Source organism: Suillus subaureus, assembly GCF_016647635.1.
Source record: "Suillus subaureus strain MN1 chromosome Unknown BJ212scaffold_35, whole genome shotgun sequence".
In the NCBI taxonomy this organism is placed as follows: Eukaryota; Fungi; Basidiomycota; class Agaricomycetes; order Boletales; family Suillaceae; genus Suillus; species Suillus subaureus.
The window spans coordinates 309,796-335,057 of record NW_024538591.1 but is presented as its reverse complement, the minus strand read 5'-3'; the positions used below and the strand labels follow the sequence as shown (position 1 = coordinate 335,057).

The 25,262-nt window shown below is 44.3% G+C and overlaps 7 protein-coding genes across 7 annotated transcripts; 1 reads left to right on the top strand and 6 right to left on the bottom strand.

Annotated features, from left to right (window-relative positions):
* Positions 1-5: 5 nt before the first annotated feature.
* BJ212DRAFT_619597 (uncharacterized protein) lies at positions 6-2,152 on the bottom strand. Its single transcript, XM_041343669.1, has 17 exons — positions 2,073-2,152; positions 1,803-2,004; positions 1,698-1,751; positions 1,630-1,639; positions 1,561-1,580; positions 1,478-1,510; positions 1,323-1,419; positions 1,237-1,265; positions 1,148-1,178; positions 1,056-1,088; positions 927-1,003; positions 820-874; positions 669-767; positions 506-616; positions 404-447; positions 320-345; positions 6-254 (listed from the first exon to the last, which is right to left on the bottom strand). Exons 2-17 carry the CDS (start codon positions 1,830-1,832, stop codon positions 122-124), a joined length of 882 nt encoding a protein of 293 aa, XP_041189061.1. The 5' UTR covers positions 1,833-2,004; positions 2,073-2,152; the 3' UTR covers positions 6-121.
* A 954-nt stretch (positions 2,153-3,106) lies between these two features.
* Positions 3,107-5,082, bottom strand: BJ212DRAFT_619312 (uncharacterized protein). The gene is made up of 14 exons (XM_041343668.1): positions 5,040-5,082; positions 4,789-4,991; positions 4,718-4,727; positions 4,642-4,661; positions 4,559-4,591; positions 4,400-4,496; positions 4,313-4,341; positions 4,223-4,253; positions 4,001-4,161; positions 3,891-3,948; positions 3,735-3,833; positions 3,564-3,674; positions 3,376-3,505; positions 3,107-3,313 (listed from the first exon to the last, which is right to left on the bottom strand). Exons 2-14 carry the CDS (start codon positions 4,840-4,842, stop codon positions 3,184-3,186), a joined length of 963 nt encoding a protein of 320 aa, XP_041189060.1. The 5' UTR covers positions 4,843-4,991; positions 5,040-5,082; the 3' UTR covers positions 3,107-3,183.
* A 967-nt stretch (positions 5,083-6,049) lies between these two features.
* BJ212DRAFT_1484657 (uncharacterized protein) lies at positions 6,050-7,796 on the bottom strand (the record flags this gene model as incomplete). Its single annotated transcript, XM_041340839.1, has 13 exons — positions 6,050-6,188; positions 6,248-6,273; positions 6,329-6,375; positions 6,434-6,544; positions 6,606-6,695; positions 6,753-6,807; positions 6,860-6,936; positions 6,989-7,021; positions 7,083-7,113; positions 7,173-7,201; positions 7,260-7,356; positions 7,419-7,521; positions 7,735-7,796. The coding sequence occupies 13 exons, from the start codon at positions 7,794-7,796 to the stop codon at positions 6,050-6,052; spliced, it is 900 nt and encodes a 299-aa protein (XP_041189059.1).
* Positions 7,797-8,633: 837 nt separating this feature from the next.
* BJ212DRAFT_1484656 (uncharacterized protein) lies at positions 8,634-9,076 on the bottom strand (the record flags this gene model as incomplete). The annotated part of the gene is made up of 2 exons (XM_041340838.1): positions 8,634-8,984; positions 9,059-9,076. The coding sequence occupies 2 exons, from the start codon at positions 9,074-9,076 to the stop codon at positions 8,634-8,636; spliced, it is 369 nt and encodes a 122-aa protein (XP_041189058.1).
* Positions 9,077-11,468: 2,392 nt separating this feature from the next.
* BJ212DRAFT_1484655 (uncharacterized protein) lies at positions 11,469-11,767 on the top strand (the record flags this gene model as incomplete). The annotated part of the gene is made up of 2 exons (XM_041340837.1): positions 11,469-11,528; positions 11,579-11,767. The coding sequence occupies 2 exons, from the start codon at positions 11,469-11,471 to the stop codon at positions 11,765-11,767; spliced, it is 249 nt and encodes an 82-aa protein (XP_041189057.1).
* A 6,694-nt stretch (positions 11,768-18,461) lies between these two features.
* BJ212DRAFT_1279844 (uncharacterized protein) lies at positions 18,462-19,154 on the bottom strand (the record flags this gene model as incomplete). Its single annotated transcript, XM_041331527.1, has 1 exon — positions 18,462-19,154. The coding sequence occupies one exon, from the start codon at positions 19,152-19,154 to the stop codon at positions 18,462-18,464; it is 693 nt and encodes a 230-aa protein (XP_041189056.1).
* Positions 19,155-22,106: 2,952 nt separating this feature from the next.
* On the bottom strand, positions 22,107-22,540 carry BJ212DRAFT_1484653 (uncharacterized protein; the record flags this gene model as incomplete). The annotated part of the gene is made up of 2 exons (XM_041340836.1): positions 22,107-22,295; positions 22,346-22,540. The coding sequence occupies 2 exons, from the start codon at positions 22,538-22,540 to the stop codon at positions 22,107-22,109; spliced, it is 384 nt and encodes a 127-aa protein (XP_041189055.1).
* Positions 22,541-25,262: the final 2,722 nt, after the last annotated feature.

Below are 25,262 nucleotides of genomic sequence, written 5' to 3'. Positions count from 1 at the left end.
TCATTGTGAATATCTACAAACAGTTGTATAGCGTTGGCTCTGCCGCATGAGGATTCAAAACGGAAGGGTACGCATCCAAGCCACTCCACGAACGACGCCGCAACAGCCATGCGATGCGATGTCATACCGCATGGTCTAGGAGTAATATGTCGGACACATACACAAGGGCGTCAGAACCGTGCACATTCCGATCGATATGCCAGAGATGGAGGTGCATCCGCGTGGCAAGGATCGCAAGGAGAAAGAACTGCACACTATATGTGGGTTGAATTTGGGATGTTGTCAGTAGTAGTTCACAGCAGAAGTTGGAGGTGCCTACTCTTCGAAGAAGGAGTGGTATGCATACTGGGTATGTGGAACATCAATGACTCGAGTATATTAAAGCGTATAGGGGGTTACGCACATCGGAAAATAGCACTGGCATGAGGATGTTTACGGCCGATAAAACTTTCGGAACAATAACCATCAACGATGAGCACGAAAACATATGGAAGTCCTGACTTACGCAGACCACATGCATAGTAGAATATGTTATGCTTCACCAGGACAGTGTACAGAGGGCCGTTATCCGACCGCCAGCTCTGTATGGTACGTATAAGTGTGAGGGAGACCAGTCCTGGGGAGAGCGTCAGGTCTGTAATGTATGCCCCGAATTCCTGGTGACATACCCAGTTCAAACACAAACAAGAGAAGAAACGGCATGAAGAATGGAACACCGCTCGAGCTCCGGTAGCAGCCTGTGATTCCGGGGATCGTGCTAATAAGAACTGTGAAAGTGAAGTAATTTAATATATAGTGAGGAAAGGTAAGAGCACGAACCATATGAGGTGGTGATCGTGGTAAATTCAATGCTGATAGATGCTATGATAGTTGCCTGACTCATTCATCAATCGCGAGCTTGGGCGTCTTGAGGGCATAGGACTCACAACAGAGGCGGACACCATGGCTGCGAGAACGAATCTATTGTTGTTCCAGAGCGCATATGTTCTGAACACAAAAATACCTGAATGAATTGGATCAGGAGCAAGCCTATGTCGTAGGGGAAAGAGAGATACATTCAGAGGAGATAATTGATATCAGGCTGAAACCTGTGAAGAACGAGCAGCGCTCAGCAAGGATGTGCATGCAGCATATATCGTGTACGTACATGAGTAAATGTTGATTAACTTTCGGCATTTCTGACGAGGTATGCAGTAAGCGTCATTTGTTGGTGGATATGTCCATACGTTCACATACATCGGGGTTCTCGTTCGGGGCAAAGTTCACTGAAGCAAAATATGTCAATTCAATATCGAGAGTGTGTATACTAAAGCTGAACGCACGATATAGGTCGGTGGTGATGAGACAAAAGGGTACATATCGTGCAATAGTATAAAGACCTTTTACCTTGTTCCAACGCGACCGACGCAGAAATTTCCACTTTGAACAGTAATTATCGATATCTCGAGCGAGGCATATCGCGAAACACGTGCATTACCTCTTCCTCAAATGAACAAGCATAATCATAGGTCTGGATAAGCGAGTTCAACTGCGAACGGGAATAGATCGGGATAAACCTACCCAGAATGTCGCCATTGCCGCTGAGCCGTCAAATTAGAACCAAGAAGAAGCAGTTTGAACAATACACACCGCATCGATACTGTAACACACGGAATATTTGTCATTATCTTGTCAACAGATTAAAAACAGCGACGCACCGCTAGGAACTGCAGACTCGTGGACGCTGCGATATCACTAGCCGAATATACCATCTGCATTTGTTCGATGGGTAAGGAAACGGAATTCTCGCACACATCATTCACCTTCTTATCTCTCAAATGAGCTAGGCACATCAAGATGGGGGCGTAGACATCGGGGACAGCATTCGTGTTGCAGGTCTGGCTTCATGATCTACAGGGTTGACGTCATGGGCGCAGGCTGCAATGGCACAGTGGCAGATGGGCCTGAGGGCGCAGCTTGATAACAGTTCTCCGGTGTCAGAGACGACTAAAAAATAATCAAACTCTGTTCTATCGGAGGCACATGAGTTGTGTGGATAGGCTACATACACTGATGCAAGGAGTCAGACGCACCTGGTATCTATAATTAGGTTTGATCAACGCATTGCAAGTAGATTCGGAAAGACCTTGAAATTTGAAAATTTGAAACACCATCACTGATATCAGTACCGGTTCTGGAAACGCACAGCTACCCTGGCTCTGAAGGCCTTTAGAGCTCAACTGCTCACCGTCGGCATGGCTTCGGCTTGATGCAGACAGTGTTGATACGTGGAGAGTACGCGTCCCAGTCATGGCTGATGATAGGCTTGGTCGAAGGGATGAGACGAAGGTGAACCGTGCTACCCCAGAAGAGATATTCGCATTCTACTCAAGAGCGCCTTCGCACAGCTCTTCTTGATCATCTTTAGTGTTCTCACATACAAACAGCCTGGCGATCCTCACGTTGCGAAGATGCTGGTGATCACTGACAGGAAAGCTCGGAGAATTTACGTCCACTGGATCCAAACTTGGCGAGTCCAACGCCGTTCGTCTCGTGCATTTCAGCTTAGTGGGTATAACTAGCATGCATATCTTGTGGCTTCCCTCCAAAAAAATTGCCCACCAGGCGAACATATCACCTTTGTTGTGAGCTGCAGACATCCGGTGATTGGCAACGCCATCATCATGAGCGGAACTGGTTTGAGGCCGTGCAATGATCCACATTATGATGGACATTGATGGAGAATGGCCAGAGTAGGGAAGCGAAAGTGATTGTGAATACGCTTGCTGAGTCGCAGGGCGAACAGGTTACAGAAAGTGGAGATAGCCTGACTTTAGAAGGATTTGGTGGATGGCATTAATGGACCAAGGGTTTGAGGTATGGACCAGAGACAGTCCGCCGGTGATCCCCATAGCTTAATCAGACCAGATTCATCACATCGCACACGCACAACAGTCTTCGGTGCACAGTCCCAACCCCAGCTCAGCGTTCAAGGCGGAGACATCGTAGGTGATGAGTATACTGGCGGGAGTTTTCATCACCAGTCGTAATCATTAGTCGTAATTGTCTACAAACAGATTTGTAGTGTGGGCTCTGCGATATTAAGGTATCTATCACGTCAAGCCATCCGTACCAGTCATCTCATAGTCCAAACCTCACTCTACACCGAATAAGCCACACGATAAGATGCCACACCATATGGTCTCAGACTGTAGGTGACATGACCGACATGGAAATGTACGAGAGGGTATCAAGATCGCGCACGATATTGTCGATATGCCAGAGACGGAGGTGCATCCGGGTGGCAAGGATTGCAAGGATAAAGACCTCCAAACTGTATATATGTGTTTGAGGGTATTGTCAGTAAGAATCCACGACAGAAGATGAAATGCATACTCTTCGAGGAAGGAGTGGTATGAGGACTGGGAGTGTGAAACATCAATGATTCCATCATATTGAAGGGTATCAGCAGGTTTACGCACATCGGGAAATATCACTGGTACAAGGACGTTCAAAGCCGAGAAAACTTTCCAAACAATGATTATTATCGATAAGCACGGAAACATATGTAAGTCCTGACTCACGCAAACCGCATGCATAGTAGAATATATTATGCTTCACTAGGGTAGCATAGAGAGGGTATCTGGTCGACCGCCAGTCCCGTATTGCACGTATGAGTGTGAGGGTGACCAGTCCTGGGGAGAGCCTCAGTCAGCGTGCGTTTATAACAAATGCCAGTTCTTGGCAACATGTACCCAATTGAAACACAAACAAGACAATAAATGGCAGGTACAGTTGGACACTGTTCGAGGTCCGGTAGCAGCCTGTGATGCCTGGGATCGCGCCAGTCGAAACTGTGAGAGTGGAGTGAATATATGCGAATGCTAGCTGGGGAAGGTGAGAGCACATACAATATTGAGACTTGGCAACAGCACTAAACCAAATGCCGATGAACGATACGATGACAGCCTGACTGAGTCAGCGACCAAGAGCTTGGATGCAGTGAGAGCACGAGGCTCACAAAAAGGGTCGACAGCATGGCTACGAGTATGATTCTATTGTTGCTCCATAGCGCATATGTTCTGAGCACAAAAAAGCCTGGATGAATTGGATCAGGAGCACGTCTGTGTCGCGAGGAAGGAGAGATACATTCAGAGCAAGTGAGTGATATCACCGCAAAACCTGTGAGTGGAAAGAACAATGTTCGGTAAGAACGTGCATATCGCTTGCGCCATGCACGTACATGAGTAAATACTGATGAGCATTTTGCATGCCTGGCCAGGTCATGCAGTAAGTGTCGTCATTAGTGGAAGTCTGCTGGACTATTACATACCTTGGAGTTCTCAACTGGGGTCAAGGTCACTGAAGCACAGCATGTCAATTCAGTGTCGGGTGGTACGTATGCTGGGAATAAACGCACGAAATATGTCCGAGGTGATGAGGAAAAAGGGTATGTATCGTGCAGTGATATAGAGGCATTTCACCTTGGTCCAACGCGACCGAAGCAGGAATGTCCACTTTGAATAGCATAGTTCAATATCTAAAGCGATGCGTACCGCGGAACAAGCACATTACTTACCTCATCGTGAAGTGAACAAAGATAATCGTAGGTCTGGATTTAAGGGTTTGACGGTGGACAGGACTAGATCGGGACAAGCGTACCCAAAATGTAATCAACGCCGCTGAATGATTGCGTTAGAGTCAAGAAGAAGGTATTCTGTTCGAAGACAGCACGCACTGCATATGTACTAGTGGCCGCCCATGGTACATCAGTTATGATCTTGCCATCATATCAAGGAAGCGACAAACCGCCAAGTATTGCAGAATCCTGGCCGCCGCGATATCGCTAGCTGAATACTCCATCTACATTCGTTCGAGAGGTAACTTAGAAGGATGCGTGTTGCGCCCACAGCATGCACTTTGTTATCTTTTATGAATGACTCGGAGCTGGCCGATCAACGTAGGCATAATCATAACACGGTGTTCACGAGGCGCAAACGCAATACATATACCTACTATAAATGGTTAGGTCGGATCAGCACAGACTCAGTGTCACTTACTATGTTGATTCGTGCCACCCCAACTTGGAGAGAACTAGCTCACTTTAAACCCCTCTAGCAAATTGCATAGGCTCATACCAGAAAAGAGCAAGGAATAACCCAGTCTTAGTTCGAAAGATTAAGAGAAAGCATTACTTTAATCCGGAGAAGGCTATTAGAAACCGTTGAGGCGCTCGGAGAATAAAAGACGACCGTGGATGAAAACGTGTACATGATTGCGGAAAAAGATACGCACAATCGATCTATTCTGATAAGCCGCCAAGCTCCACTGCTTCCCATTCTTCTGTCAGAAGCATCTCTTGATAGAACGGACTGGAGCCTCCGGAGTCCGCGGACATCATTTTCGGTGATACTGCGCGTATTCTGGATTCTCATGACAATATGTGTGGACAGTGATGATCGTCAGTCTTCTGTATGCAGTGAAGGTGCTTATTGATGGGAGAGCAACACCGGTTTTCAGTGCGAGAACGTTACGGGCAGCTGGGCATTGTCATAAATACGGGCTATCAAAATATTGTCATGGAGAACCCCCACCTATTAAATCAAGTGACTGCTGCTCTAATGTGCCTTCGTTCTGGTGGATACCAGGCGTATTTGACCTGGACGTGTTTGAGGGGTCCAGCGAAGCATATGCTGGGTGGCATGCACGTTTCAGTCAGTATGATGGCTCCGAGCTCGGACAAGTTGGATCAAACTTCCGTGCGCACCGCACCGGTGTATAAACCATTGACTTCGCGGCATAATACAGGTGGACCGTTCCATACAGGATCGCTACAAGAACGAAGACTCAATTGGATAGTCGGAGTTCGCCGAAGATATTACCGCCGAGCGTAAGCAAATTGATCGTCTAACCATCTGTTTACTTCTCCACAATACCAAGTTTGGATGGTGCACATCATGGACCGTGTATTACTCGTGATTGAAATCATCAAACAGAGAAGAAGTGCGCTTGAAGTCGTAGTCCAAGTCCTACTCCACAAACGACGCCAAATGAGTCACATGATAAGACATTACACCGTACGATCTGCAGGTGACATGTCCGACATTGATATCCACACAATGGTGTCAGAGCCATCCACGTGCTGATTCATATGCCAGAGATGGAGGTGCATGCGCGTGGCGAGGATCGCAAGGATAAAGGTCTCAAAACTGTACGTGAGTTTGGGGTTGTTTAGTAGGAATTCCCAATAGAAGTCGGAGGTGCATACCCTTCGGGGAGGAAGTAGGATACAGACTGCATGTGTGCAACATCAATGGTTTGATTACGTCGAAGGGCATTGTTTACTCACATCAAAAAACGGCAGCAGCGGCACAAGGACGTTCACGGCCGAGAGAACTTTCGAAAAGTTAATCATCATCGATAAGCACGGAAATATATGTATGTTCTAACTCACACAGACCACATGCATAGTAGAATATGTTGTGCTTCAATAGGATGGCGTACAGAGGGCGCCGGGCCGACCGCCAACTTCGTATGACACGCACGAGTGTGAGGGACACCAGTACTGGGGATAGTGTCAGTCAGCGCGTGTCTGCAATGTATATTCCAAGTTTCAGGCTGCATACCCAGTTGGAACACAAACATGAGAGTAAAAGGCATGAAGAATGAGAAACTGCCGAAGCTCTGGTGACAGCCTGGAATCGCGCTACCCGTAGCTGTTAAAGCGGAGTGAATACATGCAAATAATAGTGAGTGAAGGTGAGAGCACAAACAATAAGAGATGATAATAGAAGTAAAACTAATGATGAAGGATGATACGGTGACAGCCTGACTGATTTATCAACATTGAACTTGAGCATGATGAGGGCGTGGGGCTCACAAAAAGACTGGACAGCATGGCTACGAGTAGAATTTTACTTTTGTTCCAGAGCGCATACGTTCTGAGGACAAAAAGGCCTGGATGAATCAGATCAAAAGCACGTCTATGTCTCGGAGGAACAAGAGATACATTCAGAGCAAGTGAGCGAAATCAGACCCAAGGCTGTAAGAGGAAATAGCAGCACTCGGTGAGAACCTGCATGTAATATGTACCGTGTACATACATGTGATAATATAGACCAATATCTGGCATTTCTGGCAATGTCATGCAGTTAGCGTCATTCGTCGGTGGATAGATGCTCATGTTCACATACATTGGTATTCTCGTCCGGGGCCACCGCCACTGAAGCACAGTATGCCAATTCATTAAGTTTAGGGAATATATACTGGGATGAACGCACGATACAGGTGCACGGTGGTGATTAAAAAGGGGACATATCGTGCAATGATATAAAGGACTTTCACTTTGGTCCATCGCGACCAAAGTAGGAATGTCCACTTGAACAGCACATTATTAATATCAGAGCCTAGGCATACCGCGGAACAAGTACACTACTTACCTCTTCGTGAAGCGAACAAATATAGTCATAGATCTGGATAAACAAGTTTAGTGGCGGACAGAAATAGGTCGGGATAAACCGATTCAGAATGTCGCCATCGACGCTGAGCTATCGAGTTAGTACGAGGAAGATGCAGTTCAGACAATACGCACTGTACAAGTACTAGTTGTCACATGTGATATATCTGTTATTGTCTTGCTGTCGTGTCAAGAAAGTAACGCACCACGAATATCTGCAGACTTCTGGCCGCTATGACATCGCCTGCTGAATACTCCATCTGGACTCGTTCGAGAGGAAACAAATAGGTTTCACGCACTCATCCGTTCGCCTTCTTAAATGAGTTGGGAACCCGTCAAGCCCGGATACTGGAGATGCCATGCCGCTGAGGGTATCGTAATGGATTGTTACACTAGCTGATTTATAGTTGACGTAGTCATAGCCTGCGCTAGGCTGGGCGAAACTTTATAAACGCTACAGTTGGTGCCAGGAATGACCTGTATTTTCATTGGTAACATAGCAGTAGGACCTCTATTCAGATGTTAACATGTACCCAATGATACGCATCATTAGATTTAGATTTATCATCAAAGTTGATTCGGAAACTCACATGTGCTGATTGTACTGATCCGTGATCCACTTAATGTTTCAGACACCATCAGTCCTTGAAACACGCAGCCACCTCGGAGGGCCCTACGCTTCTGCAATAGTGTCCTGTAAATCTGGTCTGAGGCCAGATTAATTATATTCTAAGTAAGTCCGAGGCACGAGGACGGACATAGAATGAGGTCTATGCGGCGGCACAGCTTTTCGAGTTTCTCACCCACATAGTACTACATCAGGAAATTGACCTGAAAATAACATAGCATTATAAAGCTTTATCTAACATAAAATTCATATAATCTTTATCATAATTGCAGTCAGCCTGACAAAGCTTTAGATAGTCAGACTATGCTGGGGAAAACCACCAAAGATACAATTATGATACACATTGCAAACATCTGCCATCCTTGACAAAGGTTTATAATGCCAGGCTGCTTTAAACAAAACTGCCATGAAATTGCCAAAAGTCTTAACATTGACACTCATTTTATCATTTTATATATCAAATCAAATTTTAATTGGGGTTGGGGTGTACATATGTGGTATTAATACAGGAGAGAAGAGAGACATAGTAGAACATAAGGTAGAGAGATAGAGAGATGTCAGGTACCTGCCTCAAGAGAGAGAAAAAGAACCATCAGGAAAGGCTAGGGAGGACCAGAGAGGAGGGCCAGGGAGGAGCCAGGAAGGGCCAGGAAGGAGGGCCAGGAAGGAACCAGGAAGGGCCAGAGAGGGTCCAGGTAAGGGCCAGGAGGAGCCAGGAAGGGCCAGGAGGGAGAACCAGGGAGGAAGAGGGCCAGGGAGGAGCCATACAGGACCAGGAAGGACCAGGAAGGAACCATGAAGGGCCAGGAAGGAAGAGGACCAGGAAAGAGGGCCAACAACTTGAAGGAGGGCCAGGAAGAGCCATGAAATACCAGGAAGGAGCCATGAATAGTAGGGAGAGGAGGATGTTAGCTTGAAGGGCTAGAAAAGGTGCACAGTTAGAGTGTGCATGAGATGAGAGAAGACAAGTCTCAAAAATGTGAACCACAACTTACATAAGCATCATGTGACATGACTCCTGTAGTGCAATATCATGCAAGCAGTGGTAGTACTGTAGTATTTCACTCGATTCAGCACCACCTGTGACATGTGACATACTACACCACTTCGTTGCCTCGGCATTTGAGGGTGTGACACATGACAGTGCAGAGAATTTCAGCAAAAGTTAATTTCGACCATGTTAATTTTGACTGCCAGATCATGAACTCAGCAGCTCTAAGCACATCTTCTATTGCCACCCATGTAGTAAGTAAAGTAGAGATGCCTGAGCAATATCTGAGTTGCGAATGAGAAACAATTTTGCAACTGCCCGAGTCTGATCAACTTCAAGTTGAACATTTTGTAGCACTCAGGTACAACATGCTCCCCACCAAAATCCCTCACCAACTACAGCTTCCCTCAACTGCTATCAATGAGCTCCTTCCAGATCCATCCCTATCCATCATTGCCTTCTTGAAATTCCCACTTCCAGTGATTTCAAAAATTGACTGCAATATCTCTGTGGGGGCCTACTTCAGCCATGATCAACCAAATGTTAAAGATCTCAACAAAATCAAATCTATACCTCTGCCACCTTCCTCACTGCTTGAGAAACTCCTTGATCAAGGCCTTTGAGCTGCCCTTGAACAACAAAAGGTCTCAGTTCAATGCCCACATACTCCAATAGACAGTAAAACTCACCTGCCATTGTGGGTGATTACCTATTGGGCAGAGGTCCTTCACCTTTGAAGAGACTGCTGTCGGCACTGGATTGAGGCAGAGCACATTCTGGAGAGCCTAGAGCTGCTCATGGAAAGTAGCCTATAGGCGGGACACTCATGACCTGATCAAACAAGTTTATAACTTGCTTGGAAGCTTACCCTGGTCCGGAAATGTCCTAGGCTTTGAAGATCAGGCAGCCATGCACCATCTCACCACATATATAACACATGATTGGCTATTTGATGTGCATGAGAATCAGATGTTGGATCTCCTCCGAACTGGCATCAAATGACATCTACCTGATGCCAATGTTGAAATTGAGAGTCTGTACTTTCATGCTTACTTGAAGTCAGCATATGAGGAGAGAGAGTCTGGGGCATACACACTTGGACAAAACTGTTTTGCTCAAGCTCATGGACTAGGCCATGCACTCGCCTCTGGGTCCAGAAGACAGTCGAGTATTGGTTTTGTCACCAACATAAATGGAAACCACTGGGTGGCAACAGTCATTGACTTTGCAAGCTCACAGATCCTTTATGGTGACTCTCTGGAGTCACGTCCTGATAAAGCATTCATTGACGTCCTTCAGTGGTGGTCTAATCATCATACTGGACATCACTTTACATTTGGAGTCTAGAGATAGTCCACCAAGTGGACTCATTCTCATGTGGGCTTCTGTCTGTTAATGCACTTGCACACTTCTTCTTGCTAAGTGAATACCCACTAATGGACATGAAAAAGGTGAATGATGAGAGGCTAAAAATCTTACTCAAGGTTGGAAGACGACACCTTGACCAGGTCAGATCACTTTATGAGCCCTTGATTTCTGATTGTTGAGCTAAATGTATGTTATATAGAGCTTTGACATCAAAACTGGCTACAATTTTACCTTTTCAATGCCAAAGAATTTTGATATGGCATCACTACCTTCATTTGTGTCATCAGAAGAAGCTACCAGCGAAGAGGATGAAACTACCAAAGAGAAGAGCTCCCCTAACTCAGACTCTAATGACAATCTCCTTCAATAACCATTAACTTCGAGCATGCCAATCAAGTCCATGAAATGAACCTCTCATATGAGGGCTCCTTTGACTCTGCATCCAAGCCTGGACCAGAACAAGCCACAGAAGATCCATCAAGATTCTGCAATCCATTTCGCACTCCATGAACAAGCAGAGGGATGACCATGAGGGTTGATGAGGTTTCTCACAAAATGCATGCCTGAGGAGCTTTGCCATCAGATGAAGAAAGTAGATTTGATGTTAGAGAAGGGGAGACAAGAAGCTGAGGCAATGGCTAGCTTTAAAACTCAGCACCACAGGCTTGAAATGAGAAAGAACAACAACTTATGGCAACAAAAGCATTGACAAGCAATTTATGAGGCACAAAAGGCTCGTGGGGAGAGATCTCCTGGAGGGACAAAACTGAATTTGAAGGTATGATAACATAGCTCACATAGACTCACATAGGACTTACTTTACTGTGTCATAAGCATACAATGGTCCATCTTGAGGACAACAGCCCACAAAAACAGTCAATGCTGCGAAACATCCTGGGGTAGGGTGGAAGATGAGCTTGATCAAGATTATTGCTCTACTTAAGAGACAAGACCCACAAAGCTTTGCAGGCCTCGCTCATTCCATCGTTGATGGCTGGATCAACTGAAGTGGTGATGAGCCAAAATGGTCAGAAAAAGCTTTGAAAATGGCTGAATATGGGCATGATCAAGGTCAGGGTAACAAAGGCAGCTGGAAAGGAATCTTTGTATGTCTCTTCCAATTATGATTAACATTGCTGTGTCTGATTATTCACAGACACAGTTTCCAACAGTCGAGAAGGCCATCATCACCTACCTCAATCAACTGCAAGATGCATCAGTTCCACTGACCCTTGCTACCATCAGGGGAATTGTTTTTGCCCTGATCATGCAGCTTGCACCAGAGATCTTCGAAATCAAGGCAGCTAATGGCTCTGAATTCAGATGTTCAGATTCATTCATCTAACAGTGGCTACGTACAACACTCAACTGGTCAGAGCAGAAGTCCACATGCACAGCTCATAAGTTGCCAGATCATTGGGAAGACCTGTGCAAAAAAGTGTTGTTTCGTATTGCATATGCAATCAAAGAGGAAGACATACTGGCCTCACTTTATGTGAACACAGACCAAACTCAAGTCATCTATGCACAGGGATCTAGCTTAACATGGATGAAATGTGGCACTATGCAGGTGTCAACCATTGGCGAGAACAAAAAATGTGCCTTCACAGCCGTTGTGTCTATTGCATGCTCAGGGAAGATGCTGCCACTATAGATGGTCTATGAGGGTGCTACTACAAAATCTTGTCCACGCCTGACAGCATCACACTATGGTGATTGCATTAGCAATGGGTTCCATTTCAAATTCTCAAAGACGGACACTTACTGGTCAACTCATGAAACCATGGAGTCACTCATGAACAATATTATCACACCCCACTTTGAGCAAGAGAAGGTTGCCCTTGGCCTGCCTCCCTCACAAAAAGCAATCTGGCAGATAGACCTGTGGTCAGTGCACCACTCAGCAAAGTTTCAGAATTGGATGAAAATACACCATCTAACAATAATTCTGGACTACATACCCAGTGGATGCACAGGTATCATGCAGCCTTGCAATGTTGGTGTCTAGTGCATTTTCAAGCACTCATTGAAGTGGTCCTACCATGAAGATATTGTCAGATCCATATCACAACAGATCAACAATGATACCAAAAATATCTTGTTCGACAAGTGAAAGGCTGTCTTGCATGATCTCAGTGTAAAATGGATTTGGGATGGTTACAATGCTGTGAACATGCCCGAAACCATCAAAAAGGTGTGTGGTTTTCATACAAAAAATATCTTATGGACACTAACCTGAGGATTCTAGGCTTTTGAAATGTGCTGTGTTCATGAGTTTAACCTGTCATATGCGAGCCTAATGAGTTTTGCTGCCCACAAAAAACTTCATCAGCTCAAACATACAGATCCAGAGTTTTAGGCAGAACTCACAGAGAGTTGTGAGCGCACACTTGCAGCTGAACAAGCAGCATTACCTGAAGATGATACAGCAATGCAGACAGCCAATCAGTGCATCAATGATGACAGCAGCCTGTCATGTGGTGCTCTTGTAGCGGAGCTGATGGGTTCCAGAGTTGAAACCATCCATGGAATTGTGAGCACAAAGGATGGCAGTCTAACTGTATGTGGAGAGGTTGAAGCAGTGGAATTTGAGGGTGGCAAAGAGGTTGGGCTGGCAGTCGAAGAAGAACTTGGGCATGGAAAGAGGAGGCAAAAGGCAAACATGTTGTACTCATGCTCATTTTGGCAGCATCACAACAGCAAGACAGAGCAGTAGAATTTTTGGCCATCTGTGACACTTCACAGGAATTCATCAATCCTTGATGTGACCCATGACAAGTGTCAAATTTTGACCAGCAGAATAGCTTGTGACACATGACAGACAAATCAAGTGAAATACTACAGTATCATCACAGCTTGTCTGCCTTGCTCTGGGCCACCTTAGGCTACTGGCCCTGCTCCAAGTTCAATGCAAAGTCAAACCATCTTTCTTAAAGTTGCAGATTCATAGTGTCCTGTAAATTTGGTGTGTGCTAATTAGCGCTAATTTACTGTGTTAATCTGAGAGGCCCAAAATGCCCTGTTATAGGTAATCTGCTTGATATGCTATGTTGGCTAATCTGCTTGAAGTGTTCATCTGCTGGAATAAGAATGTTGCAATATTGCTTGATTTTTGAGGCAAGCCATTAGCCAATGTCAAACACTGGCCAAGGGTCACCAATGGTTGACTTAGAGACAGCACTTGCACATGAATACACCATGTCCACCATTGCATGATTGAACTCTCATGTTGTGCTAATCAAAATCTTAGGACACTTCAAGATCATATCAAAATTTAACAGTGGCATTATTATAAACCTGAGGTATGTGTTTCTGGCTAGCACCTCAACCTCAAATCAGTGAATCACACTCAGTACTATGCAGAATGCAAATCCCACCAAAAAAATTGCTTGTTCGATGGTGAGACATGAATGAAACCATTTTCCACAAGGCACATCCACCTCAACTGAGACCCTTCAACTCCAATCCACCCAACGATGCTGGTGATCCCAAATTTCCAAATGCTGGTGTTGAGTGGCTGAATGATGAGCAAGGACTGCCAAGTGAGCTTGAAAAGGTTGACAACTCATACTTCTTGCTTGGAGGGGCAAATGCAGATATTGAGTTGTGCCTCTCCCTATCTCTGGGCTTCCTGGATGAAACACCCTGAAATGTGAATCTCCATGCCAAGGTGTTAACAACATTATCCATTGTTGTGTCATAATCATTAGAGGCATTCCTGATGCAAAAACCTGGGATGTATGGCCATAGAACCATTACCTAATTAACAGTTAAATTTGTCAAATTTACAAGTAAATTAGTGCTAATCAGCAGACTTGCAAATTTATGCTAATTTACATAGGTTAATTTGACCTCCATGATAGCCTCTGCTAATTAGCCCTGTCTATGCGTTGCTAACTGTTTTTGAGGTACCAATTCAAGAAATCAGATCTATTGTCTGTTGAATATCTCTGATTTATACAAATAGTATCAATGAAGCTTTGTAGCTATTTGGGCTCAAACCTGAAGGGTTTGCAACCCGAAACATCATTTCGAACCTGTGGAGAGTCCAGAATGAGCCATGATTCCCAAAATGAAGGAGCCCAGTGATGCATCAGGCACAGCATGGACTCCTGCTTCCAAGGAGAGGGGTGATGCCATGACATACCTTGTCAATACACTGGGGGCATGGTGTACCTAGTGAAAGGTTCCAGAGCAGGAGAGTCTTGCAAATACAGTGCTAGTATCAATGCATGCTTGTGCAGGTAGCTTGTGAATGCTTTGCTTGACCATCTCCCCATGGTTTTGACAACATCAAAGGGAATTCTGTGCAGCAGATATTCTAACATTCCTCCAATGTGCAACCTGTGTCCTTTCAGGTTGCCTAATCCTACTCTCTTCACTATTCCACTTACTCTCTTCCAAAATTCCATCCGAGTTAAGGGCCTCATCCCTTTTACATGTCTCCAGGCAAAAAGGTGTGCATTCAGTTCTGGATTGTTGATTTCAAAGTGATTGAGCAGGGCTGTTTTTGGGTCTGTGAGATTGCCTTGATGTGCCCAGTATATGCCTTGACCACATGTTCAACATTTTGGTGCAAGGAAGGAAGATCTTAGTGACCAGAAGATTGTGCCAATCTTTGACATCCATCTGCATGTCAGACCACTTGACGTGCTTGATAGGATCAAAGGCTTTCAGAGCTTTGATGGTGAGTTCTCCTAACCAGCATAGAGCATAGAACACAGTCGTTAAGCATGCATAGACTGCTGCATCAAGTGGTTTTGATAGATCAAGGTATGACCAAATCTTTAAAATGAGATCTGTTGAAAAGGGTTTGCATTTTTCCTGTCTGGACCCTTCAGGTGTGCACTGTGATGCTCCATCTAGTGCCACTTTCAACTCATCTTGTTGTACCTTCCATGGTTGACCATGCAAGGTATGCCATGCCTTGATTGCATAGATGTAATTTGCTAATGTTTTTCCAGAATATGAACCTGCACAGCTTGATATGAAATTCAGCATTGTCTGTGTATCGACTGGACAGCACTGTTCTTCCAGTATGTTCCTTTTGTTGGAAAAAACATGAAAGACTAGGAGACCAGCTCCATAGCACTCTCTTGTGCTCAGTGCCCATGACATGTTCATCACTGTTAGTACTCTTTGCAGCTCTTCATCTGAAATTGCTAACAAGTTTCCATCTTGCATATTCGCTAACCTTGATTCCAGCAGAAACCATTGTTTCAATCGATCTCTGGCCAGACAATGCAGTCACAATTTGGACAACAGAGGTACTAGACCCTGTTTATATGGTTGGGGTATGGCTGTTTGATCTGGTGGGAGAGTAGCTTTGAATTGATTGCTATTGACAGTCGTGTTGTTGGAGTTCATGGATGGGATAGAGTGCATCTGCAGTGATGTCATTTTCTGGGCTAGAACAGTTATCTGAATGGCTGATAGGAGTTCTCTTGATGATGGTTGAGTGAGTCCCACTCATGTCATAATCTGCTGGGTTTGTGGAGATGATGAATGGATCAAGGATAAATGGTTGGAGGGGCACTTGGGATGGGTAAGGTTGATAGGAGGAGATCTGTGCTACTGTAGACCCCCCTGGATGGGTCGTCCATTGGGTTGCATTTGCTTGCAACATATGTCAGGTGGAAATAGTAAGACTCTGAGGAATCATCAATAAGAGAGAAGACTTATCTGAAAACTGAGTTGACTGCCCAGTTCCTACTACTGGCCATTCCTCCATCCTTCAATAACTCCTTTGTTGTCCCATAGACTCTGAAGTGTTGTTCTAATCCTCCCATCCAAATAAGATGTTGCATGAGGAGTTTAAAACCAACTGCTTCAGCCCAGCCAATGTCTTTTGCCCATTGAGCATCTGCCATCCTTTATGCAGTCTCCATGCTCTCCATCTGTCCCCAATGATAATTGCAATTCCAACACTGGAACTTGCATCTGAAAAGCTGCTGGATCGTATAATGTGTGCAGGCTGGGAATCGTTTGACCAACAAAGGACTTTTCAAGCAGGGATTTCCACCAGTTAAGGTCTGCTGTGAGGCTCTTAACTGATCTCCATGGGAGAAAGAGCTTATCTGCTGCAAGGCATAACATTGCCTCCAAAGATGTGAGATATGCACACCCTTTTGGGACAATGAGGGTGGCATGAAGTAGTTTTCCATAGAGCTGTTGGATGTCAATGAGAACATGCATGATGCATTCATGCCAGATTCTGATGGCCTGGAGATACTTATTCTTTTTCTCATCTGCCAGGAAGACTTCATTCTGTGCAAGATCCTACATGAGACCAATGTAAGGATTGATGCATGTGAATAGCTTATCCTTGAGAATTTCCCAAGGAATGTTGAGATTGTTGGACACTTCATCAATGTCTGCCAGGTTGTACAAGAAAAGTGCATCCTCTTCTGATCTTGGCAACACTCCCAATAAGTCTCTGATGGGAAAGTGGCAATCCTCATTAAATTCTTCCAATGTTCCATCATTGAACATGTGTCCTCCAAACCATATCCTCCCTTTGTCCTGGTGCTGACTTTTCCTGGTGATTTCTTGGTGCCATTGGCGCCTCTTTTCATTGTAGGATGTGATGTGTTCTTTGAGGATTCATATGAATAAATGGTCATTGACCCATCTTGAAGCTGGACCAATGCCTCTGGACTGAAATAGATCCAGTCCTGCATCTGCGAGTTTTCTGTAATCTCCTGCTGATGGTCACAACCTGAAACACATGCATGTCAATGCAGAAATGGTCTTCCAATATCCTAACAACAGATCCTGGCCACTGGGACTTGTGGATTGGTACCATACTGTACACTTCTGAAACGTCCCTAATGGCAAATTGTGACCCAGGTGGTAAGTGACTAATTGTAAGAGCAAGCACATGAAAAGTGCCCCATGTGCTAGGAAAATTGTCTGGGTCAATGTGCAAATTGATTGAAGCATTAGGGAATCTGGTAGATGTAAGATGAGGAAAGGAATAATTCTGAATGACACTGATAATGTCCAGGCCGACCTGGTTTGGGTATAATTGAGAATGGGGAGGATTGAAAGGGACTGATGAGGTCTTCAACTTCATTTGCTTTGAGTGGACCAATATATCTTCCCTTCTTAAGTTCAGTCTGTACAATCAAGTGAAATTCTTGTTGGTATGTACTAATGGATTCTTTGTTCGGTGGCACTTGCATGCAATTAATATTAGGGATATCAAGAAGGAAACCTTGCCAGAGCCCTTCTGGTACATGAGAGTATCTGTCAAAGAGACCAGCTGAAATGAGTCCAGCCTCCCAAGTCTCCAGATCATAGGGCATGAGTGCCTTGAGCCTTCTGTGCTCAAGGACATGTCTGAGCTCTATGAGAGGATACTCCACATCCTGAGCAGAAGTGTCTCCAGTCATGCATGATGTTGGCATAGCCATTGACTCGCTGCCAGTCACTGCAAACAGGTTTCCTGTCTTGCATTGTAAGAATTCTGCCAATTCTTGAGCAGAGGGTATTGCCAGCATCATCCCATGTTCAAGTGGTTTTGCACTCAATAATCCTGTGTGGGTTCCATCTGAGGCAGACCACACAAGCCACAAGGATGTTTCTGCTTGTGCCTGCCTGAAAATCCTGCTTCACTTTCTTTTCCCTGTTGGCATGTTCAGGGGAGGCTGAGCATTTACACGCATCTTTGGCATCACATTGCCTATAAGACAAATTGTCTCTTTGATTGGACTGTGTTTCAACAGCATGGCATGTGGCATGTGGCAAACAAGTCGAAACACGTTAAAGAGAAAATGATTCAAAGAGGAATAAAGGAGAGTGATGAATGCGGGCTCGTATTTCTTTGAGCAAGGAGAACTGACCTTGTAATTTCTGGCATTGTTGTTCTTGTTACGCTGTTCCCAGTACACTCTCTCCCTAGTCTCATGCAGGACTGCCTTGTTGATGAGGGATAGATCATAAGGACCTGTCGACATCTTCAATGCGATGTGCCAGTGTTTGTGCTGCTCTGCTTGGTAAGTCAGCAGCACCTTCTGTCCTATCAGACTCAGTATAGATCAGAACTTGTGGACTTGAATGTTCCTCCAGAACTTTGCCATCATTCTGATTCTATCTTCTGGCCAGTCTGTCTCTTCCATTATTGTCAACATGTGTGGACAGGCTTGACAAAATTCTTCAAACAGTAAGTCATCATCACTAATGACAGTGCAAGCATTGCAAGTAGATGCTGCTGATACCCATGTGGATGAGCCATCCACTAATGTTGACATGATCATAGCATCATCATCAACCATCTTCTTATGATTGGCTTCATCCAGACCCTTGTTAGTGAAATACCATAGCTCGACGTACTCTCCTTTATCCATTTTTCTAAGGGCATACAAGCATGGCATGATGGCCTGTTCATCTGGGATTCCAGTAGCTAGGATGGGTGTGAATTTGTGTTTGTTCTTCTTTCCATCTTCCTTGCACATTGCTTCTTCCTCTTCAGCCTGAACATGTTCAAGTCTCTCGCATTCATCCTCTTCTAGTTGCTCAGCAATGTGCATGCTCTTCCTATCATTTGCTATCTGACATTGCCATGCGACCTTGTCTGCATTGTTATTTGCTTCCCAAAAATTCCTAAGTAACTGTATCACCTGTTCTTCATTGATGTTCTTATTAATAAGTTGAGCTTGAGTATTAGCAAAGACATCCAATGCATAGTCTGGGCAAGTGTTGAAATTGGGGTCATTACACATCCTTGGCATGTCTGATGAATAGGTAGTGTATAACTAGTGATGTATTGGGCCAGGCCTGAGTCCCTCAGGCCCTTTGAGCCAAGCCCTCATAGGCCAGGCCAAGCCAGGCCCAAGGTGAGGGCCTCATAGGGCTTTGGGCCTGGCCTAGTGAGTTGGACAGGTCCAAGCCTAGGGCTCAGGCCTGGGCTTCCCAGTTTGGAAATACCAGGCAGCATGTTCCATACAGTTTACATGTCACTGGTGAGTAATTCCTTGTGCAACTGATCTACTGGCATCTTCTCCTACCACTCATTCTGTTCACCACCAAGCTCATTCTCAATCCTTGTCATTTTCCTTTATCGCATGATCATGCCCAGTAGTTTAGAAGGTAGATGCTATCATAAATTGGTAATTATGTTGGTATTCTTTGTACAAAGTACTACTGACTTCATTTACTAGTATCTACTTGTCTGTCAGCCATACTTGAACAACTTCTGAGCATTCATCCCCAGCACCAGTTTTTTGTGGTTTTCTGGTGCTTGTCTGCTGGTGTATAGGTGCATATTTGATGATCTATATTTGTTTGTTCATGTGGTTCATGCATTCATTTGCATCATTTGTTTATTATTTGTTTGTTGTTGTTTGTTTGTTGTTTGTTTGTTGTTTGTTTGTTTGTTTGTTGTGTCAGTTCATTCTGGTTTGTTTCTTGTGCTCATTTGCACACACTTGTTTTTGTTTGCACTCATTTGTGCTTGTTCATTGTGCTTGCTCTGCATGCTCATTTGCACTTGCAATTTGTAATGTAGATTTGTTTTCTTTCATTGTTTTTGTATCTAATAAATTTCTTATTTGTATATGGTACCTGTGGGTAATGCCTGCATGGGTGCAGCCTTGCTGACATGTGCTGGGCATGTGTGCTAAGCACTGGTGGCTGTTGGGATTGGGTAGGGGCAGCAAGCCCTGGCCCCAGGCCCTCCTAAAGGGCCCAGCCTGGGTTTTTTCCAGGCCCAAGCCCTCTAAAGCCAGGCCCAATGCATCACTATGTATGATGCCTGATAATGCGACGAAACAAGAGTGTAGTCTAGTAGTAGATGACTTGCAAGTACATCAGGAAATCAACCCAAAGTTGATATGACTAGATATAATTGGTAATCAATAATCATTATTACATGTCATGTTGTAGCCTTAGATATCATTACCATGGTACCACACATATATGAATTAAGATATGACTATATCAGACATATCACCTTGATGTGTCTTGGCCATCTGAAAATTGGCACAAACTTGTTTTTCCTAGATTTCATTGGTAAAATCAAATCAAAAATTCATTGAATTATATAAAGTTATATACAAAGATAAAGGTTGATAATGAGTATGACATATTGGTATTAAATGAACAAGTATTGCAAAAGAACCAATATTCTGATGTAGATATATCATGTCTTGTAATTGTATCAACAAGTTTCCACCAATTGGTCTATACTGTAGTATTTAACTTGATTTATCTGTCATGTCACAAGCTATTCTGCTAGGTCAAAATTTGATGCTTGTCGCATGGTCACATCAAGGATTGATGAATTCCTGTGAAGTGTCACAGATGGCCAAAAATTCTACTGCTCTGTCTCACTGTCATGATACTGCCAAAATGAGCATGAGTACAACATGTTTGCCTTTTGCCTCCTCTTTCCACGCCCAAGTTCTTCTTTGACTGCCAGCCCAACCTCTTCACCACCCTTGAATTCCATTGCTTCAACCTCTCCACATGCAGTTAGACTGCCAGCCTCTGTGCTCACAATTCCATGGATGGTTTCAACTCCAGAACCCATCAGCTCCACTACAAGAGCACCACATGACAGGCTGCTGTCATCATTGATGCACTGATTGGCTGTCTGCATTGCTGTATCATCTTCAGGTAATGCTGCTTGTTCAGCTGCAAGTGTGCGCTCACAACTCTCTGTGAGTTCTGCCTAAAACTCTGGATCTGTATGTTTGAGCTGATGAAGTTTTTTGTGGGCAGCAAAACTCATTAGGCTCGCATATGACAGGTTAAACTTATGAACACAGCACATTTCAAAAGCCTAGAATCCTCAGGTTAGTGTCCATAAGATATTTTTTGTATGAAAACCACACACCTTTTTGATGGTTTCAGGCATGTTCACAGCATTGTAACCATCCCAAATCCATTTTACACTGAGATCATGCAAGACAGCCTTTCACTTGTTGAACAAGATATTTTTGGTACATGTTGTCATCTGTTGTGATATGGATCTGACAATATCTTCATAGTAGGACCACTTCAATGAGTGCTTGAAAATGCGCTAGACACCAACATTACAAGGCTGCATGATACCTGTGCATCCACCTGGTACGTAGTCCAGAATTATTGTTAGATGGTGTATTTTCATCCAATTCTGAAACTTTGCTGAGTGGTGCACTGACCACAGGTCTATCTGCCAGATTGCTTTTTGTGAGGGAGGCAGGCCAAGGGCAACCTTCTCTTGCTCAAAGTGGGGTGCTGATAATATTGTTCATGAGTGACTCCATGGTTTCGTGAGTTGACCAGTAAGTGTCCGTCTTTGAGAATTTGAAATGGAACCCATTGCTAATGCAATCACCATAGTGTGATGCTGTCAGGCATGGACAAGATTTTGTAGTAGCACCCTCATAGACCATCTATAGTGGCAGCATCTTCCCTGAGCATGCAATAGACACAACAGCTGTGAAGGCATTTTTGTTCATCGCCAATGGTTGACACCTGCATAGTGCCACATTTCATCCACTGTTAAGCTAGATCCCTGTGCTAGATGACTTGAGTTTGGTCTGTGTTCACATAAAGTGAGGCCAGTATGTCTTCCTCTTTGATTGCATATGCAATACGAAACAACACTTTTTGCACAGGTCTTCCCAATGATCTGGCAACTTATGAGCTGTGCATGTGGACTTCTGCTCTGACCAGTTGAGTGTTGTACGTAGCCACTGTTAGATGAATGAATCTGAACATCTGAATTCAGAGCCATTAGCTGCCTTGATTTCGAAGATCTCTGGTGCAAGCTGCATGATTAGGGCAACAACAATTCCCCTGATGGTAACAAGGGTCAGTGGAACTGATGCATCTTGCAGTTGATTGAGGTAGGTGATGATGGCCTTCTCGACTGTTGGAAACTGTGTCTGTGAATAATCAGACACAGCAATGTTAATCATAATTGGAAGAGACATACAAAGATTCCTTTCTGGCTGCCTTTGTTACCCTGACCTTGATCGTGCCCATATTCAGCCATTTTCAAAGCTTTTTCTGACCATTTTGGCTCATCACCACTTCGGTTGATCCAGCCATCAACGATGGAATGAGCGAGGCCTGCAAAGCTTTGTGGGTCTTGTCTCTTAAGTAGAGCAATAATCTTGGTCAAGCTCATCTTCCACCCTACCCCAGGATGTTTTGCAGCATTGACAATCTGTGACCACAAGAAGGGTGTGTGCCAATTATGGTACACAGCATCCTTTGGTTCATTTTTCTTCTTTTGTCCTTGTAGGTGGGTTTTCTTTTGTTGTTGATGCTCCTGTTCTTGTGCAGCACGATATGGCCGACTAAGCTCTGCTACAGAAGACTTTGACTGTTTTCATGGGCTGTTGTCCTCAAGATGGACCATTGTATGCTTATGACACAGTAAAGTAAGTCCTATGTGAGTCTATGTGAGCTATGTTATCATACCTTCAAATTCAGTTTTGTCCCTCCAGGAGATCTCTCCCCGCAAGCCTTCTGTGCCTCATAAATTGCTTGTCAATGCTTTTGTTGCCATAAGTTGTTGTTCTTTCTCATTTCAAGCCTGCAATGCTGAGTTTTAAAGCTAGCCATTGCCTCAGCTTCTTGTCTCCCCTCCTCTAACATCAAATCTACTTTCTTCATCTGATGGCAAAGCTTCTCAGGCATGCATTTTGTGAGAAACCTCATCAACCCTTGTGGTCATCCCTCTGCTTGTTCATGGAGTGCGATATGGATTGCAGAATCTTGATGGATCTTCTGTGGCTTGTTCTGGTCCAGGCTTGGATGCAGAGTCAAAGGAGCCCTCATATGAGAGGTTCATTTCATGGACTTGATTGGCATGCTCGAAGTTAATGGTTATTGAAGGAGATTGTCATTGGAGTCTGAGTCAGGGGAGCTCTTCTCTTTGGTAGTTTCATCCTCTTCGCTGGTAGCTTCTTCTGATGACACAAATGAAGGTAGTGATGCCATATCAAAATTCTTTGGCATTGAAAAGGTAAAATTGTAGCCAGTTTTGATGTCAAAGCTCTATATAACATACATTTAGCTCAACAATCAGAAATCAAGGGCTCATAAAGTGATCTGACCTGGTCAAGGTGTCGTCTTCCAACCTTGGGTAAGATTTTTAGCCTCTCATCATCCACCTTTTTCATGTCCATTAGTGGGTATTCACTCAGCAAGAAGAAGTGTGCGAGTGCATTAACAGACAGAAGCCCACATGAGAATGAGTCCACTTGGTGGACTATCTCTAGACTCCCAACATGTAAAGTGATGTCCAGTATGATGATTAGACCACCACTGAAGGACGTCAATGAATGCTTTATCAGGACGTGACTCCAGAGAGTCACCATAAAGGATCTGTGAGCTTGCAAAGTCAATGACTGTTGTCACCCAGTGGTTTCCATTTATGTTGGTGACAAAACCAATACTCGACTGTCTTCTGGACCCAGAGGCGAGTGCATGGCCTAGTCCATGAGCTTAAGCAAAACAGTTTTATCCAAGTGTGTATGCCCCAGACTCTCTCTCCTCATATGCTGACTTCAAGTAAGCATGAAAGTACAGACTCTCAATTTCAACATTGGCATCAGGTAGATGTCATTTGATGCCAGTTCAGAGGAGATCCAACATCTGATTCTCATGCACATCAAATAGCCAATCATGTGTTATATATGTGGTGAGATGGTGCATGGCTGCCTGATCTTCAAAGCCTAGGACATTTCCAGACCAGGGTAAGCTTCCAAGCAAGTTATAAACTTGTTTGATCAGGTCATGAGTGTCCCACCTATAGGCTACTTTCCATGAGCAGCTCCAGCTCTCCAGAATGTGCTCTGCCTCAATCCAGTGCTGACAGCAGTCTCTTCAAAGGTGAAGGACCTCTGCCCAATAGGTAATCACCCATAATGGCAGGTAAGTTTTACTGTCTATTGGAGTATGTGGGCATTGAACTGAGACCTTTTGTTGTTCAAGGGCAGCTCAAAGGCCTTGATCAAGGAGTTTTTCAAGCAGTGAGGAAGGTGGCAGAGGTATAGATTTGATTTTGTTGAGATCTTTAACATTTGGTTGATCATGGCTGAAGTAGGCCCCCACAGAGATATTACAGTCAATTTTTGAAATCACTGGAAGTGGGAATTTCAAGAGGCAATGATGGATAGGGATGGATCTGGAAGGAGCTCATTGATAACAGTTGAGGGAAGCTGTAGTTGGTGAGGGATTTTGGTGGGGAGCATGTTGTACCTGAGTGCTACAAAATGTTCAACTTGAAGTTGATCAGACTTGGGCAGTTGCAAAATTGTTTCTCATTCACAACTCAGATATTGCTCAGGCATCTCTACTTTACTTACTACATGGGTGGCAATAGAAGATGTGCTTAGAGCTGCTGAGTTCATGATCTGGCAGTCAAAATTAACATGGTTGAAATTAACTTTTGCTAAAATTCTCTGCACTGTCATGTGTCACACCCTCAAATGCCGAGGCAACAAAGTGGTGTAGTATGTCACATGTCACAGGTGGTGCTGAATCAAGTGAAATACTACAGTAGATTCAATACCAACATTGCGAAAACTAGTCTATGTGCTGACTAAGCTGGGAAAGGACACAGCTCTTGCCCTTGGAACCCCTGGTCTGGACTCCAGCGCGAAAATTTGATGGTATGATACAGGTTGGCCATTTTGCACAGGATTGCTACATACAGGAACAAAGATTTAGATAATTGGAGTTCGCTGAACATATTACTGCCAGGCACACATAAATTGATCTTGTAACAACCTGTTTACTCCTCTATGATAAATACTAAGATTGGCTGGTGCGCATTATGATCATGTAGTGGTAAGCAGCGACATGGGTAGTGTATTGCTCATGGTCAAAATTATCAAAAA

What these genes read in the sequence shown, in the direction of transcription:
- BJ212DRAFT_619597 (XM_041343669.1), bottom strand. Translation starts at nt 1,832, where the DNA reads ATGTGCCTAGCTCATTTGAGAGATAAGAAG. An exon ending in CCCCGAACGAGAACCCCGAT is followed by an intron (nt 1,179 to 1,236) that starts GTATGTGAACGT and finishes ATACCTCGTCAG; the next exon opens with AAATGCCGAAAGTTAATCAA. An exon ending in CTACTATGCATGTGGTCTGC is followed by an intron (nt 448 to 505) that starts GTAAGTCAGGAC and finishes TTGTTCCGAAAG; the next exon opens with TTTTATCGGCCGTAAACATC.
- BJ212DRAFT_619312 (XM_041343668.1), bottom strand. Translation starts at nt 4,842, where the DNA reads ATGGAGTATTCAGCTAGCGATATCGCGGCGGCCAGGATTCTGCAATAC. An exon ending in CCCCAGTTGAGAACTCCAAG is followed by an intron (nt 4,254 to 4,312) that starts GTATGTAATAGT and finishes TGACCTGGCCAG; the next exon opens with GCATGCAAAATGCTCATCAG. An exon ending in GCTCATCAGTATTTACTCAT is followed by an intron (nt 4,162 to 4,222) that starts GTACGTGCATGG and finishes TTCCACTCACAG; the next exon opens with GTTTTGCGGTGATATCACTC.